The sequence below is a fragment of the Anoplopoma fimbria genome, chromosome 1 (assembly GCF_027596085.1).
Source record: "Anoplopoma fimbria isolate UVic2021 breed Golden Eagle Sablefish chromosome 1, Afim_UVic_2022, whole genome shotgun sequence".
Lineage (NCBI taxonomy): Eukaryota > Metazoa > Chordata > Actinopteri > Perciformes > Anoplopomatidae > Anoplopoma > Anoplopoma fimbria.
Genome location: NC_072449.1, coordinates 2,524,854 through 2,543,086, shown reverse-complemented (window position 1 = coordinate 2,543,086; position 18,233 = coordinate 2,524,854). Strand labels below are relative to the sequence as shown.

General features: G+C 41.1%; 1 protein-coding gene across 1 annotated transcript in view; it reads left to right on the top strand.

Moving 5' to 3' along the window:
* The window catches only part of LOC129108060 (sorting nexin-19-like), a 33,866-nt gene that overhangs the window by 3,814 nt on the left and 11,819 nt on the right, over positions 1-18,233 (top strand). The window contains exons 5-11 of the mRNA XM_054619744.1: positions 739-937; positions 1,119-1,219; positions 1,557-1,676; positions 2,590-2,714; positions 3,154-3,247; positions 3,351-3,510; positions 4,292-4,421. Of these exons, the coding sequence (XP_054475719.1) occupies positions 739-937; positions 1,119-1,219; positions 1,557-1,676; positions 2,590-2,714; positions 3,154-3,247; positions 3,351-3,510; positions 4,292-4,421 (929 nt within the window). The remainder of the gene's footprint in view (positions 1-738; positions 938-1,118; positions 1,220-1,556; positions 1,677-2,589; positions 2,715-3,153; positions 3,248-3,350; positions 3,511-4,291; positions 4,422-18,233) is intronic.

The following is an 18,233-nucleotide window of genomic DNA, read 5'->3' as shown; positions in this document are numbered from 1 at the left end:
TAAAATAAATGAATTCATTTAATCATAATAAAATCTAAGAATATATATTAAAACTGAACAACTACCCAAGAAACGCAATCTAAACTACACAAAGCCAAGACCTTAGGGGAAGGCAGAGAGGAACAGGTGAGCTTTAAGTGGTGAAGTAGCAAAGCTCCATTTGATTGGCTGCCTGGGCTGGCAACTCAAAATAGAAAGGCAATATCGAGAAGATATTGAGAATAATATTGTCAGTGATATTGAAAAGAAGTAAAAAATGATATTGCACATAGTCTAATAAAAATAATATTGCAGATTAAAGTAAAAATGCTAAAGAAATGTTTTAATATTGCATGATTTATTTGCAATCTAATAATTCGAAATATATTTTTAGTGATCTTTAACATCATCTTTTTTAAGTAATTGTTTCAATTTAAAATGGAATAATCTATAACATATCTATAACATGGCTACTGTGGACATTTTGGACTTAGAATTTATAACATACAACTGTTAAACTATTATTATCATTGTTGGTTTCAAAGGAGAGTTTGTGTTTCCCACTTTAAGATTAAAACTGATCAATGTTTACCATAGAAATGGTAAAAACAGCCGCCTATATTTCATATTGGTACAATTATATATTACTGACAGTAGCTTTAATATCAAGACATTTTACAAACTGTCACAAACAGAAATACGTTACGTACAATCTAACTTCTGAACACTTGAAGAATCCTTACACTTGTGTTGTTTCAGTACGAGACAGCGATGGGCTGTGAGACCCCAGGAGGCCTCCAGCCGGGGTCTGAGGAGGCTGAGGTCGCACTGTCAGGGTGTGAGAATCCAACGCCCGCCCAGCAGGTAGCCTATCACATGGTCAACAGACGATACAGCGAGTTCCTCAACCTGCAAACCCGGCTGGAAGAAAAAAACGAACTACGGAGGCTCATCAAAGGTAGGACGGACGGACTCTGGATCATTTAAATAGAACGTTAAAGAACATGTTTCAGTGGTTTAGTTCAGCTTTATACATCCATGCATGGCCCCACAAACAGACCTGGATGTGTGGTTCAAGTCTCAGCTTAAAAGAGTTTGTTTGCCTTTTGGTACTTAGATATTTAATCCTAATGTTTCAGGTGTTAAAGGTCCAAAGAAAGTGTTTCCAGAGATGCCGTTTGGAAACATGGACAGTGACAAGATCGAGGCCAGGAAAGGACTTCTGGAGACCTTTCTCAAGGTTTAGTGGATTTATATTGTATTATTGTATTATTATTATTTACTATACAGACAGTACCAGTCAAAAGTTTGGACACACCTTCTCATTCAATGGTTTTTCTTTATTTTAATTTTTTTCTACATTGTAGATTAATATTGAAGACATCCAAACTATGAAGGAACACATATGGAATTATGTGGTAAACAAACAAATGCTCAACAAACCAGAATATGTTTTATATTTTACATTCTTCAAAGTAGTTGAATGAGAAGGTGTGTCCAAACTTTTGACTGGTACTGTATATATATATATTTTTTTTTATCTCTGAGGTTGTTGACCATCTTTTCTTCGTTTTCAGCAACTCTGTTCCGTCCCTGAAGTGGCCAACAGTGAAGAGATGCAGGAGTTTCTGGCTCTCAATACCGACGCCAGGATCGCATTCGTCAAGAAACCTTTCAATGTGTCTCGCATAGACAAGGTTTGATCCTGAATATATCTCATGATGGCATCACCAATATTTTACGTTATGTCATAAACACAACAGTATGCCTCGTGCTGTGTTTCACAGCAAGCTGATTATCGCATCAGGAGTTTACTTGCGTCACTAAATGTCAACGTTTCATCAATCGTGGCTGAAATAACCACAATTTCTGCTTTGTACATGTTGTGGTAATCCCACATATCCCTGGAGACTAAACGCCGTAGCGTCTGTTCATAACATCATCCAGAGGGGCTGTATTCTCTGTCGGTTAGTTTACTACAGCTGTATGAACCCAAAATAAACAATTTTGCTCTGATTTAATTGCCATAAACAGATAAAAAAAGATGCCGAAATAACAACACAATGATGCCGATTTGTGAAAAGTTTGAATTCAGGCTTCGTCAGGTCAGTCCTTAAGACGACAAGCAGATAACTTGAGTCGATTACTGCTAGGCTATGCCAACATTGTAGCTGCTCCATTAACGCTCAATATAACGTAATTTAGGTGTAAATACGGCAGCGTCGTTGTTTTTTGTACTTTATGGTTTATACACATACATTAACACACGTAGTTTGGTCTGGCCTCTGAACTTATATGAGGTATCGTAGAGTTATTTCCTCTGTTTCTCATTCAACAACGTCAGTGATGACAGGAAGAGAATCTCAGCGCTGACAGGCTTTTGCAGCAGAGCGTCACACAAGTTTCTTGCATAAGTTGAAATATATCAACTCTGTGAATGAGGGGAATTTTGCGTCTTTGTATTAACTTTGTATGTTTTCGCGTTTCACCAAAAATTTGCTTTGCTTTTGGTGTTAAAAGAGCAACACAGTCTAAGTCTCTATTGGGTTCAGAGTGAGTTTGTAGTACGATACAGCACAGTGAATAAGTTGTGTGTGTTTTTGTGTTTAGTTCGTGGTGAACGCCATCGTGGACACCCTGAAGACGGCGTTTCCTCGCTCAGAACCTCAGAGCCCAACAGATGACAATGACGCAGAGATGGATGGAGGGAAAATATCTTCTGACAAGAAGAGCAAGTACGACTCCAGAGATCCAGGCCAACTTTTAACCACATAATATGCCAAAAACACAAACCTTTTTAATAAAAAATAAATGGGATAAATAGAGCACTGCTTTCACTTCCATGTTGTGCTACATTCCTGCTAATGTACAAATATTTGCGTCAAAATAAGACTTAAACAAGGTTCTTCTTCACCTGAATTCAGAACATTTTCTCCCGTCTTTTCTCTGTAGGCTGGATGCTAGTTTAGGTTTGATATGCAGCTGAGTTTTCTATGATAAAAACACATTTTAAGCATCAATATGTCAGTGGAATATTTTCTCCTGATTGTTGGAAGCCAAAATAGTGATCAATAATAATATATACAGTATATTACAGTGTAAAAAAATCATCATGCATGTTTAATTATTGCACAATGATGAATGACAGAGTTGATTTTGTTTGTATGATTTCAGGTCTCGTCTGAAGTTCTCCAGTAAAAACATCCCCTTCATGAACGGCTCGGACATTAGACCGCCGGTTCTGTTCAGCTCGGAGCAAACCAGCACAGTAAGTTACTTACATGTTATTATTTGATGCCTCGGTGTTAAAATTCCTTTTTTTTTTAGGGCTGATAAAAGTTTTTACTTCCTTCTTCTCTCCGCTGTCGAAGGTGTTTAACGGGATGTCGTTTGGAGATTTGCAAGCCTTCATCACTGAACAAGAGAAACTGTCCATCCGAGTGGAGTCAGAGAGGGAGGACAGTCCAGTGATGAGAGAATTCGGAGGCTATCTGGACGACGGCTTGAGGGGAAAGAACAGACAGGAACCTGGTAAGAACGGGGCAGGGGGATACATGTGACATAAAGTATTCAGTCAGCTTGATCCAAAGTTCACTCAGGTTTCCTGGTAGTGTTGACCTGAGCACAAAAGCCAAACAACGAACCGGACTGAGAGCCATGAATACGGATTCATGACCCTGTTACTGAAGATGATCCTCAGGCTTTGTTGTGAGCAGTTGCTATGGATATTTAGCACCGACTCACAACAAAAGTCTCTGAATCATCTTTAGTTACAGGGTCAGGGATAAAGAGGGAAATATGTACTTTTGATTTTTGGTATGAATTGTCCCTGTAATGCACTTAAACTAACATATGTCCTGCAGATAGCACTGGAAGAATGGTGATCTGCAAGATAAACTTACATGCATCCTGCAGATCACCATCCTTCCAGTGCTATCTGCAGGATATATATCAGTTTATTAAAGGGACAGTCCGATAGACAAAAAGACAGTTTTGACTAATAAAACATTGTACATTTAAATAAAGGGGAGCGTGGTTGATTAAACAGTGCTAGAATAATTTTTAAAAAAAAATAAGCAGCACCAGCATCATCTCACCACTAGAGGGCAGTGTTAATACACGTATGAAGAGAGGTGCTGATGGGATTACTGGACCTGCATGTTCATCACAAAGAGAATAAACAGATGATTATGTTTGATGCATACATTTCCCTCCATCTTTGTACACAGTGTGTGATCTCTGCATATAACGCAGTACTTATTGCAGTACGTCGTAGTGAGTTGTGTGTTTTCTTGTGTTTTGTCGTGTGCAGCATCTGAGACGGCGCTGGCTGAGGTGGCTCTGAACATCCTGTGTCTGCTGATGAAGGAGCAGTGGAGCTGGCTGTGCACAGAAAACATCCAGAGGACCATCAGGCTGCTGTTTGGGACCTTTATTAACAGGTGACACAATATCTTCATTTAACAAAAGAGTGTTATGATAAATATATATCAGTGACACCTCGTCTCACTACAAACCAGCCACATCCTGGTTTCATCACTTAAATACTCAAGTGTTTACTCACGTACTGTACTTAAGTACTTGTACATAACTTGAGTATTTCTTTACATCTCAGAGTCAAATATTTGTACTTTTTACTCCACAACATTTATCTGACAGCTTTAGTTACTTTACAGATTCAAATATACAATAAATAATCAATAAATAAATAATTATATCAATAAGGAGTTATTGGTCCACAGGGGAAGAGTTAAGATAAATATAAAATATATTTAAATAAACTAAAAGGAACTCCACATTTACCATCTGCACCATTAAGGTGATGAACACATTCATCATTTTAATCCAGTTATTCTAAATTTTTTATCTGCATAATGAGTACTAATACTTTTGGTACTTGATGGTACATTTTCAGGCTAGTACTTTTGTACATTTACTTTTTTGTTACTTTTTTTGCATTTTAAAATTCGAACAACGGTCCAACAAGTCCTCCGCCTGTGGAACACTTTGATGAAAACATATTTTGACGCATGAAGCAACATTGCACAAGCATCTCCTGCTGCTTTCATATTTTGATGTGATCAACGGGATCGTTTTACGTTGATCTGAAATCAACGGCTGCAGATAAACGCGAATATTAGTGGAATATTCATTTTCATGAGCCATGTAAACAGCTTAGCAAATCGAGTATTTGGTGCATGTAAACATAGTCGTGATGTTTGTTCATGTAATATCGCGGAGACAAAACTGTAGATATATTCCCCATCCTCCATGAAAAGCTGGTTTATATTTAAAAACAAAGTAAACCTGCACCAACAATTCAAATAATGTTCTTCTCCCTTTTGACCACGGTTGCCCCTGAATGACTCTTCAAAATGCTTTTTATGAGCTTGATGGAAACTTCTACATATCACGGGTGGGGGTGGGGGCGGCTTAGTCTGTGGACTGAGGACATGAGAACACATGGTTCCTAGTGGAGATTCCTCTGAGAGGGCTGTTTATGAGCCGGAGAGGGACTCGGGCTCACGTACGGTCGTTAGTGGAGAGAGTACATATTCTGGACTAGAGCTGGCTACGAGCGTCTGCAGTGGTCCGTGTTTTAAAAAAAAAAAAAAATCACTTTCCATGCAGTGTAGCTAATAAACACTTAACCAAAATGAGACGAGCCTGAAGTATATTTTTCACCATGACATTTGTTGTGTAATAGAGTTTTGCTCCAGAACGGCCGACATCAACTCCCCAAACATTCGTCGCATTTAGCTCCTGATGTCAGTGAACTCAAAACATGCGGACAATGTTCTCCGGTTCTATATAGTGTTTGCGGTGTGAGCGCCGTGACCTCACGTTCCCCCGGGGCGTCAGGACCAGAATATCCTTTATCTTTATATTGAGACCCGGGGCTCCTCTATTTTTAAGAAGTATGAAAGGCCTTGTGCTGCTTTGTTTGGCCTCGTTTATATTAGGACCGCCTGTCTGTCAGCAAGCAGTGACAGCTCTACAGTGAGACGGGTATCTCCTCTCATCAGCTGGCTTCTCTGCAGAGGAGACGCTCTGGTTGATAGAAACATCGTGTTTCTAACAGGAGGCAACCTGTAGTTCTGCAGAGTGAAGACCATGTGGAAGTGTCTTAAAGCTGCATTCTCTCTGCTGTCCATCAGGGGGCGACTCCTCTGGTTGTATAGAAGTCTATGAGAAAATGACTCTACTTCTCTCTTGATTTATTCCCTCAGTAAACATTGTAAACATGAGTTTATGGTCTCAATCTCTAGTTTCAAGTCTTCTTCAATACAGCATGATGTTCATTTAGTAAATGATGCTCCATTTAGAGTCAAACAGACCATAAAGCAGGGGATGCTTTAGGGCGGGGCTACACACTGATTGACAGGTCGACACCAGAGACGTATACGGCGTCTCTACGTCACTCCTCCTCAGTCCAGATATGGTCGATTCCGTTCAATGGTTGCAAAAATGCCAAGATGGCGACAGAAGTTGTCCAAGATCCAAGAAATTGAGGCTTCAAAACACAAACTTGGGGGAGGGGTTGCGTTACTGCAGCACCTGCCGTTACTAAGCAACCAAAACTTGCGAGCTGCGATGACTATGATGATGATGATGATGATGAAAATGCTTTTAATTAGCAGAAAGCCTCACTGACCAAACTAAACAAAGATAAATGGATCTCCAGAACCATAAATCCCTCACAGTAGCTTCACTGCTTGATTTGTCATCTTCAGTTTGACCTTTCAACCGGATTTTGTGACCTCCTTCAAAGAGTGAAGCAAGTAAACTATTCCGTGGGACGGATCGTAAAGCTCCGGGTAGTTTACTTCTCCTCCATTCATTTACTGTAGACGGATATTTACGGACAAAAGAAAAGATATCTGCCAGCTCTGATTGGTTGATCCTCGTCGCTGCAGTGTTCCCAAATATGAACCACTACGACTAAAAACATGGAAACGCTTTAGTCTACATCGACAAGAAGGAATTCCAGGGCGCAAAAAACACAACATGTGAACGGCTTTGTTCATATAATATTTTTCACTAGAGTTAAAAAACAAATGCAAAGTAGTACACGGCAAGAAGATGAGGACTGAAAACATGTTACATAAAGTAAAATTCCACAGTAAAGCAGCATTCTGTCCTTTACAAACTAAAATGATATAAAAGCCACTCGACCAGAAGGAAAAAGTAAATTGTTAGCGTGTCAGGGTGCTCTTGTGTTCGGCCAGGATTCACTGACTGTTACCAGAAGTGTGCCTGAGAATTTCGGGATGCACTCCCATCTGATTAAGAGATACAAAGAGACAAAGAGGTAGAGCTCCGTGCAGCTTTAAACAACTTATAAGCTCATTTTTTTTAAGGGGTTTTCCCGCTCGTACACAAAGAATATAGTCAGTTTTTTGCCCAGAGAATTGTTTTAGTTGCCGCTGTTTACATTCCTCCTCATGCAAATTCAAAAAGATAACATGTGGGACATCTTCAAACTACAAATTCAACATGAGAAAAAAACCCATTGTCCATCAACTTTGACTGATGTTTGAGCTCCAAGCACCATGATGTAAATGATGTTTTTTTCCTGAACTCTTATTTCATCCATATTATCTTTTGTGACCCGACATTAGACAGCCAGGAGCATGCTGGGAAGTGGCGTAGCCTCGGGTCCTAGCTGGGTTAGCTTAGCTTCCACATGCCTCCTTCTCTGACGTTGATTAATGTATAGTCATAGGCCATTAATGCTCCAGTAATAAACACAAAAAACAAACAAAAAAATGTAGCCAAATTCATGGGAGCTACCGCCTCTGTTGCCATAGCAACATGATCAGATATCCTAGTAATGTAAATATAGTGTAATTCAACTTTTTTCCGTCCCAAAGTCAGACGGAGCGGCTATGTTTTTTCTAATACAACCTGACAGCTGTTTTCTGGAAAGCAAAGAGAAGCTGCAGGCGGTAGAAACCTGATCCATGCCACTCTACAGATGTAGTAGATGCACATCTGTCAGAATGTAATTCAGAGTGGATAGAGAAGGTTTAATGTGTGTGTGTGTGTGAGATGAAACCAGGACGCAAGAGGCCAAATGTGTGTATTTGTGTGTATGTGTGACAGGTCTGGCTGGAAAAGCCGTCTCTCTCTCTCTCTGCTCCTATAAATGGGGTCCAAGGCGAGGCCCTGGTTTGGGAGATGTCTGATTTTTATGGACTGGAAAGTGGGACAGTTTAAGATGAATATAGTCTCTTTCTCTGAGACGGCAGTCTGGATGGAAAATCCATCCGGAGCCAGGTTGTTGTCAGTGACTAGAAGTGCTGTAGATGTAGAGGAGTGCAGCCACTTTACGCCAGCGTTAATCGGGGTACAACATGTTCTGTTTGTTGATCTTATCAGTACAAATACCTGAAAGTGACTAGGTTTACATGCACAACGTCATTCCACTAGTATTCCAAATATGGCAATATTCAGAATTTGATATGGTTCATGTTAACATCATATTCCCTTTGGATATTCTGAATTATTCTAAATGGATCATCTTCAGATTCATGTGGTATATGTTGATATTCTTCAGGTTTTAGGACCATTCTTTGGACATTTGTACAGCTCATTCACTATATGAGTCTCTATAGAGGTTTCTACGTCTCTTTTCCCAACTAGCCAACAGTTTGTAAAGCTGGAGTAGAGATGCATGTCCAAAAGAAAAGAAGGAGAAACACTCCTACTGTTAAACATCATGAAGGACTTGGATATCAAAAGGTTTTTGGATATGAACAAATACCTCAACGAGAAGGAATGAAAGAGTGAGGCTGAGTTCACACGGTCCAAAAAGTCCTCCGCCTCTGGAACACATAACTTAATTAATTTACAAATCATCTGATTCTGCACGGCTGCATGTCAACGGGAACATTAGTGGAATATTCATTGTCATTAGCCATGTAAACAGCTTATTTGGAAATATTGTCTTTTTTGGACTATGTGCAAAAACTAGAATATTGTTGCATGTTAACGTAGTCAGTTAAACGTTCAAGAAAGTGTACTGAAGATCATGTCGGCCTTCAAAATGGTGAAATCAATTCCATAGATGGATGTGTGAGAGTGTAGAACAGAATGAATCCCTTTGACACTCCAATACTAACGTGACATTGGCTGCAAAGAAAGTTGATTGGAGGCGACAATGATGCAATATTGTTGATTGTTATTAATCTAATAGCATTTAATGGTTCAGATTTTCACTGCCAGCTGTTTGGCCGTTGGACTGTGACTCCTTTCCACAGCATTGTTCGGCTCAACTCATCTCACTTTTGGTACCAGGTGCTTTGCTCTATTTCTATATTATAACTACAGATACTACAACCTTCAACGAGACACTCGCTGAATCCTTTCATCGGGAAACCAAACTTAAATCAATTGTACAGGGGAGTTTTCTCTGACCAATCAGAGGTCTGCAGTGTTTTAACTCCGCCTTCTAGTAAGATATCAGCTTGCTTGGAATTTTGACCTAGATGGTGCCAGTAACAGTACCAGGTACCATCCACAACTTTTGCTAATGGAAAACCCCCCAAAAAATGAGTCAAATTGAGTAGAGCCTTGCCGTACCATGCAGGGGGAATGCGGCAACTGACTTTTTACATCTCCACCTAGTTGGAGAATGAACAGCTGCTGTACTTCCATGCATATGATGTATTTTTCTTGTGTGCTTGTTGGTCTACAGGGCTTCCTTCTTTCTAAACTAATGCGGCACCTCCGTTCTGCCGGTCCTTTTTCTGCACCTGTCGCACAGTGACATGATTCTTTATTTTTACTCCCTAAAAAACGCCGTATTAATGCTTCCATAAACAAATCAAATGGTACCGCAAGTCCCCGCTGACAGCTTGATGATGGAGGTGGAGATGAAGGGCAGCACGGAGGATTTAAAGCTTGTCAACAGTTGTCATAGAGAGCGCTCTCACTCTCTCAATCTTCTGCCCTCTCTGTCTCTGCTTCAGCGACTCTGTTAATTAATACCCTGGGATCTCCATCTGACACACAGTTGGCCGCTTGGGTTTCACCGGCGGTGAACAACAAGTTGTTTGGCTTCGAGAAAAGTGGTTTTTCGGATCTCACTGCTGCACTATTCAGCCTGTGACCACACTGTGGCATTTGGAGCGGAGATGTGGTCAGAACTCTAACATTAACAAGATTAACAAAACCTTGGCTTTTATAAGTAGTGTACTTTATTCACCATGAGTCCATGCTATTTCATAATTTGTTTTTAAATGTTTTAGTGTTGGCAGTTTGCCTCTGAATGCAGAAGGTTTGTGCAGATGGATTGCCTCAGAGCATCGAAGCATGCTGTGTCCATAACAACAATATTAAAAGTTAATCTGGTTGTTGTAGTCATTCCTTACATGATGTTTTCCCTTCAGGCCCATGTAGATGAAATCGTGAAGACCATGTCATCAAATAGATTAACTAAATAAATGAAAGTCGTAACAAAGCCAGATACCATTTTTAATAACCCTGGATGGCACTCTGATTCTCACGATACCACGAGATTGCGCAACAATCCATCTTGTCAGTCTTTCGTTGCATTTTGATTGATTTGATTGGCTGCCTGGACCAAGAGTGACATTGACAAGTTGTGCGTATATTTCAACTTTATGTATGTCTAAAAAACACTGTAAAATGCGACCCGTGGCTCCAGAGAGAAGCAAGCCAGATTCCTTTTAGTATAGTGGGTATGACTTAAATTTATTCTCATTATCTACCCACAATCTTCCTTGTTGTTAGGGTTTTGGTTCATCAAGAAAGAAAATAAATAAGTAAATGGGTCAAAATGTAACACAAAAGTATGGTTTACAGTTTGTAGTACCTTGTCATTGACATGTGACACGTTTTCACTGTAAAATAAACATTCTTTCACAGTGTAATGAGGGGCAGTATAAATAAAATGTCAAAGAAAGTATGAATTAAATAATGAATAAACTTTGTGGTTTTCGTTTTGAGCTTCTACTACCAAGTGTGGTACGACCAAGATAAGCAATTCATTTTTGGGAAATCCAAAGAGATTTTTAAATCGCTTTTGCTCCCCTTATTCACCCACACAGAGACCACAGCAATCACAGTTCAATTAAGGCCCAACTGAAGTCTCCAGCTAGCCCCATGCTGCTGTCACGAGTTGAGCAGATCCATATGTAGCGATGTTTATTCATGTCAAAAGCCTCATTAGCCTTTGAATGTGCTGCCATCTCCACCAGAGAGAACAAAATAATTGCTCAAATGAATTGTTTTAGGCACTAAAATGACTACATGTACGAATATGTATAAGCAGATATTTAGTTTGAGGTTCTAATAGTCATACGAGTCTGCTTTTGAAGACTATTTTTAATCTTCTAATTGTGACGTTTGTAGCTGTTGTTCTTAGAATTAATTATTTTCGACATAGTGTTTAATTTGGCACCTTTGCTTGACATTACTAAAGTCAGAGCTCTTTTTTTCAATCACGTCTTAACATAACAGAAGACCTCATGCCGTGTTACTGTGAAGACCTAATGATTCTCAGTGACAGCGATGTGGGGAATCTCTTCTAAAGGACTGGCCCAAAAAACGATCCATCCTCAACTCAGGAGGATTCTTGACACCGCTGGCTGTTTTCACAGCGAGGAGGTGATATCACGGCCCTCTGTTCTGGAGCTATTCCTTGACATATGGGTCCTGGGCCGAGGCGTGAGGTATAAATGGAAAACCCTGCCTGGAAGCTTCTCCTGTCAGCAGGAATTCGCTCTCAGGGCTGAGTGTTGCCGGTGGTCAGACGGCGGGGCTAAACATGGCAGACTTGGCGTTGGTGGGAAAGAAGAGGAGGGAGGGTTGGATGGAAAGATGCTGTTACGTAATAGCAGACTTTTGTCAGTGTTAACAGCTTGTTGTGTTGCATAGACTGTATATAAGAGGTGGACGTAGTCATGGTGACATCACCCATTGGTTTGTGGACGGAAGTTCTGAAGCCTCGAGTTCTGCAATTTTGCTGCCGTCATCTCGGATCAATGGCCATGTTGTTTTTTTCACCGCAAATTAACTGCAGTGACCATATATGGACTGAGGAGGAGTGACGTAGAGACGCCGTATACGTCTCTGGTGTGGACCTGTCAATCAGTGTGTAGCCCCGCCCTAAAGCATCCCCTGCTTTATGGTCTGTTTGACTCTAAATGGAGCATCATTTACTAAATGAACATCATGCTGTACTGAAGAAGACTTGAAACTAGAGATTGAGACCATAAACTCATGTTTACAATGTTTACTGAGGGAATAAATCAAGAGAGAAGTAGAGTCATTTTCTCATAGACTTCTATACAACCAGAGGAGTCGCCCCCTGATGGACAGCAGAGAGAATGCAGCTTTAAGACACTACCGCATCGGCTTCAAGAGAGTAGCGCATGGCAGGCAGCCAAGTTCAATTCAAACCAGATTCCTTTTTAGTATGGCAGGTCTGATATTTTTTGGACTGTTGGTCTATACATGGCAGATTTGGTATTGGTGGGAAGAAGAGGAGGGACTGTTGGATGGGAAGATGCTGTTACATAACAGTACAGGACATCTATCAGGCCCTGCAGAGTGGATGAGGTGTCCACTGGACAAACTGTTCCTGAGATGAGACACATTCGGATAGACACCTCGTAGTGGGCTCGGGTTGTCTGAGTGGTTTATATCTCACCCTGTGTTTCACTTGGCATCGTGCCCCGTGTCATGTCACTATCACGTTTGCTCGGGGCATTAATCCCTTTTTTACATCCACGGACGTTTCTGAAATGTAAATATTGTCTTCTGTTACAGGCTAATAGCAGTCTGCAGTTGCTCTCCAATTCCTACAGACCTATGTAATGGTCTCGAGGGGACGTTATAGGTCAAATACCTGGGTCACTTCATGTGAAGGTTATGAAACAAGCTTATCTCCCCGGAGTGCCATCGGTCAAAACTCTGTGTCCCTTTATCCTTATTTAGTGTTAGACAGTTGTAGGGGACACTACGAAATCCTCCCTCCCCGGGACATGAAAGAGAATATGTCTCATAATTGTCCACACTCTCGATAAAGTTAGAGCACAAGTGCTTGGTGCTAAAATGCTGTCGGGATGTTTGCTGAATGAAGTGACCTTTTGGCCTCTTCACATCTCTGGTGTCTTGTTTTCCCGCCGCTCACCTGGGGCCTGAGATGAGTCTCCAACGCCACGGTTCGGCTTCCGTCTCCAGAGACATACTTGTGCGATTACGTCTTGTCTGTCGAAAACTGTCTGTCGGCTTATTTTAGCTCAAACTGGAACCTGGTTATACTCGTCTGTGTTTTCCATAAATGGTAACTAAAACAAATCCCACTGGAGTCCAGCACATGCACAGTGTTTGGCCGGCTCAGCTCATGTTTGAGATTCTCTTGCATCACCGATTGTTGAACTCCTGCCAAGTATTCGAAGCATCTCCCTTTTTTTTTTTTGATTGTCGTTGATTGTGTCAGGCTCGTTGTAGTTCATTTAAACGAGTTGATTCAGACCCTTGAGCTTGTGGGTGTAGCTGGATTCCTTTTGGGTTTCTTATTGTGTGTGTCACTTGTGAAGAATTAAAAGCCAAACTTAAATTCAAATTCAAATGGTTAAGAAATCAGCATATACATCTATGGTGTTTTGATTTGTGTACTTATACCCCGCTAAAAAGTGTTATCCTCATTTTAAAAAGTGAATAGCTGCAGTATAATTACAGTTTATATAAGTGATATATTTATTTCAACTGTAGCTTCAAGGAATTCTCTGAGCATTAATGTTTCACCAAAATTGGCCGGTTATCTCCCTGATTGACTTTCAGTTTGGCTTCAGAAGCCAAGGGAACTTCAACGCTGAATTACAGGAGGAGGAGAATATAATATGCTCCGACTCTCTGCGACTGTATCTTTGGAAATTCGAGGGCCACGCTCGAGGGGATTTTCCTCGTGGGATTATAGTGTGTCACCTGTAAGCGTCTCTTTCCTGGCAGGCCCTAACAGAGCATTAGGAGAAACCAGGACCACAGAGAGGAGCTTGGCTACGTCCCTCTGCTCTCTCCTGTGAGCTGCAAGCTTTTCACCCAGGCAGTCTAAGGTCGTCAACCTCCAGTTCTTAAGAGTGAAACCAATGCTTCATGTCTCAAAGCTGCATTCTCTCTGATGTCCATCAGGGGGCGACTCCTCTGGTTGTATAGAAGTCTATGAGAAAATGACTCTACTTCTCTCTTGATTTATTCCCTCAGTAAACATTGTAAACATGAGTTTATGGTCTCAATCTCTAGTTTCAAGTCTTCTTCAATACAGCATGATGTTCATTTAGTAAATGATGCTCCATTTAGAGTCAAACAGACCATAAAGCAGGGGATGCTTTAGGGCGGGGCTACACACTGATTGACAGGTCGACACCAGAGACGTATACGGCGTCTCTACGTCACTCCTCCTCAGTCCAAATATGGTCACTTCCTGTTGACTGGTTGCGAAAAAGCCAAGATGGCTACAGCCAAAACGCGTAACTCAAGGCTTCAAAATATCATTCTACAAACCGATAAGTGGCGCCAAATCTACTACGTCCACTTTTATATACAGTCTATGATGATAATATCACTGCTACACTATTAATATATTAAATCAGCATTGCATCAATCGGCCCTTTTCTTTATGATCAGCGCTGTATGCATCTTTAAAACGCCAGCGAAACGTTTTTTTTAAAAGTCGCTGGGCTGATAGAAGCAGACTGCTGAATTGCACATATTTTTTGCAATCCTCTCCTTAGATGATCCAGGCTTTTGTATCAATGTGACTTTGTAAACATGTTTTCTTGAATTCAAGCCACGTTAAGCCCAAAGCAGAGATCAGAACATCGGTTGGCCGCTTGAAAAATATCCCTCTCTGAAAGAGAAGAGCTGGAAAACTAACTGCTGGTTTTCATGGTAGAAATAATGCTAAGACTGTACCAGACCGCAATCTCTCATATAGAGTTACTCGGCATTTGTCAGCCCTAATTAGTTGAAGGCTCTCTCTCTGTTTGTGTGTGTGCATCTAAATCTGTGTGTGGTTGTATGGGCCAAAGGGAAAAGTAATCTCTTTGGTGATTGCCATAAGATTGTAAAGGTAATGACAGCATGGACTAAGGCAGGAACCTTGACCCTTGAGTTTGTGTGTGTGTGTGTGTGTGTGTGTGTGTGTGTGTGTGTGTGTGTGTGTGTGTGTGTGTGTGTGTGTGTGTGTGTGTGTGTGTGTGTGTGTGTGTGTGTGTGTGTGTGTGTGTGTGTGTGTGGATGTTTGTCTCAGTGTTTGTTCCTGTTTGCTATGATGTGACACACATGGAGCCAGGTCGGTGTTAATGTGAACCCCCGAGAGCCATTTGTCATTAAATTCTGGCTCAGATCTGCAACATCTCATGTCTGTGTTTTGACCGGCCAACGGGGGGGGACGACGGCGCCACGACCGGTCTCCAATAAAACCAGACCCACCATTAAACGTGCACACGCCCAGAAGAGTGTGCATGTGCACGCCTCGCTGGGAGCAGACACATCACACAGATGGGTGAAAACAGCTGGTGCTCAGTGCTGCAGAGTCTCTACGGCCCGATCACACAGAGCGTTTAGCAGGTGGAAAACAGAGGCTCGCCGACATGTCGTTGACATATCAGATTTTGCAGTTTGCTGCTACGCAAACTATGATCTCTACGCTACTTAATAGTTAATTGTACAGTTTAAATTAATGAAAGCAATTTAGCGGTTTGCGTCCTGATGTTTTCTGCTCACATCATGGTATCTACAGTTGGTAAAGGGGCGTTGCCTTCCAGCCATAAATACATGACAGTCTTTGAATCATGTTTTACGGACGACATCAGCGATATTTTTTATGTATAAAGTTTATTCCCATATAAATTGTCTCTTGAATATAGAATGCAACACTTTCTGTTTTTTTTCCACGACGCAAGACAGCCAGACAAGGATGTTAATGGATAAGGGTATCGGCCGATTCATTTCTTTTTCCTGCTCCAAACTATCGTTAATATATTGGCCTTTAAGAATCCACCATTGGTCAATGAATTGGAGCCAATATTTTGCATTTGAAGACGACATTCGGTGTAGAGAGGTTTTTAAATCACTAAAATTAGCATGGTTTTCTTATATAACATTATACTTACTGGTTCAGTTAATATGTGAATTTGTTCAGTGAAGAAGCCTTACTTTACTTGGTGGTTAACAGGTGTAACAGTTCTCATTTGACCAATAAGGACTTCACTATTGTCATATTGTTTCTGTTGGTCCGGTGAGCGAGAAAACAGAATTGAAATTGTAAACCAACCAAATGTACTGCTGTAATCTCAGTAATCTCACGGCATTCATTGAAGGGCGAAAAATAATCTAAAAGTATCTTTCTTGGGTGTGAAGCCCAAGTTCATCTTACTTATGGGAAACATGTTGTTTAAGCACAGGTAGTAAACACCATCATGCTAGTATTTCCACAAATAGTGTATCTCGTGTATAAACAGATGAAGAGTTAATCTTCTTCTCTCTTCGGGACTCTTCTTAGTAAGTGTTGGCAGTTAATGCTGGACAATTAACACTTCATCATATTGAATGACCTCTAACTTGATCCCGGCTTCTAAAACTGAACAGAGCACCTGGCGCTGACTTAATCTTTTGCCAAAGAAACAAAACAATGTACAATATTTTTTTAGAGCTGTGTCTTTGACCTTGTATATTTGTATCAGGCAGTTAGTAAACATTTATTCGTTGCAACATCTGAATGGAAAGTTGGGATTTCTACGCACCTTATATTTTAATAAAGATACCATGCAGTTATACTCTTACTTAATAATGAAAATATCATGAATGTAACAGCAATCATTAAGTACCACTAATGCAACAAATGTTCCCAATTGTATTTCATCTGGGAATGTTTTTCAGTTTGCTGTCCCAATTCTTTATAAAGATAAAGAAAGTGGTTGCAAAGGCCAAGAATTTGTCGGCAATTTCTCCAAATGGTTCCCAATGGCAACCCTTCCTGTCAAATTGTTCAGAAATGATGCTCTCCATTGTCATACTTGTCCCTTATTGAGCGCTCGTCTCAAGAGATGTCCTGCTGTGTTCATAATAAGAAAAAGGTTGTTGTCCTTTTAATCAGGAATTCTCTGGATGTGGTTTTGATACAAAGCTCATCTCCACATGACTCCCTGCCTGTGTGACTACATCACCGGTGATTCAGGCCACAGATAAATGAACTCATCTGTGTGGATGTAAACTGTTTTCAACATCTCCATGTTCTCCCGCTGTTCTCTCTGATGTAAGACCATTTACTGACAATGGAAGTCTTAATGTGAACCGGGGGTAAACAGCAGTAAGTCACATCCACCACACACAGTTTTTGTAAAATCAGAACACATTCTCACCTGTACAAATTGATCAAGACGTGTGTCATTGTTCAACACAAAAGCTGTTCTTAGAGATGCAAGCCGTGTCTGCCTGAACAACAGACTGCATGTCAGAAGTGGACGTAGTCATTGTGACGTCACCCATTGGTTTCTGCCTTGAGTTCTGCAATTTTGAATGGACGGAGCGCAGGGCCTCCAGCTTGGTCGATGAAGACGGCTGCCTTGGCCGAAGCCGTGACCAGGGCGTAGTCCGCCGCCAGGTTGGTCAGGGAGCTGGAGTTGAACCGGTCCTGGTATGTGACCGTCACTCCGCCGCCGCCCGTTTGGTTGATCAGCTTGACCTTGGAGTTGAGGAAGGTCGTAGCATTTAACGTTTGGTATAAAGCCCTCGGGAGGTGATCAAATCCACCCGTCACCTCAAAGTACCTGGGAAAAAAAACGTTGTCGTCACCCATTGGTTTGTGGACAGATGTTTTGAAACCTTAACCTTAACCAGTGAACAGGAAGTGACCATATTTGGACTGAGGAGTGACGTAGAGACGCCGTATACGTCTCTGGTGTCGACCTGTCAATCAGTGTGTAGCCCCGCCCTAAAGCATCCCCTGCTTTATGGTCTGTTTGACTCTAAATGGAGCATCATTTACTAAATGAACATCATGCTGTATTGAAGAAGACTTGAAACTAGAGATTGAGACCATAAACTCATGTTTACAATGTTTACTGAGGGAATAAATCAAGAGAGAAGTAGAGTCATTTTCTCATAGACTTCTATACAACCAGAGGAGTCGCCCCCTGGTGGACAGGAGAGAGAATGCAGCTTTAAGACAAGAAGCATTGACTTCACTCGGCAGAACCGGAGGTTGCCGCCTGGTCCGA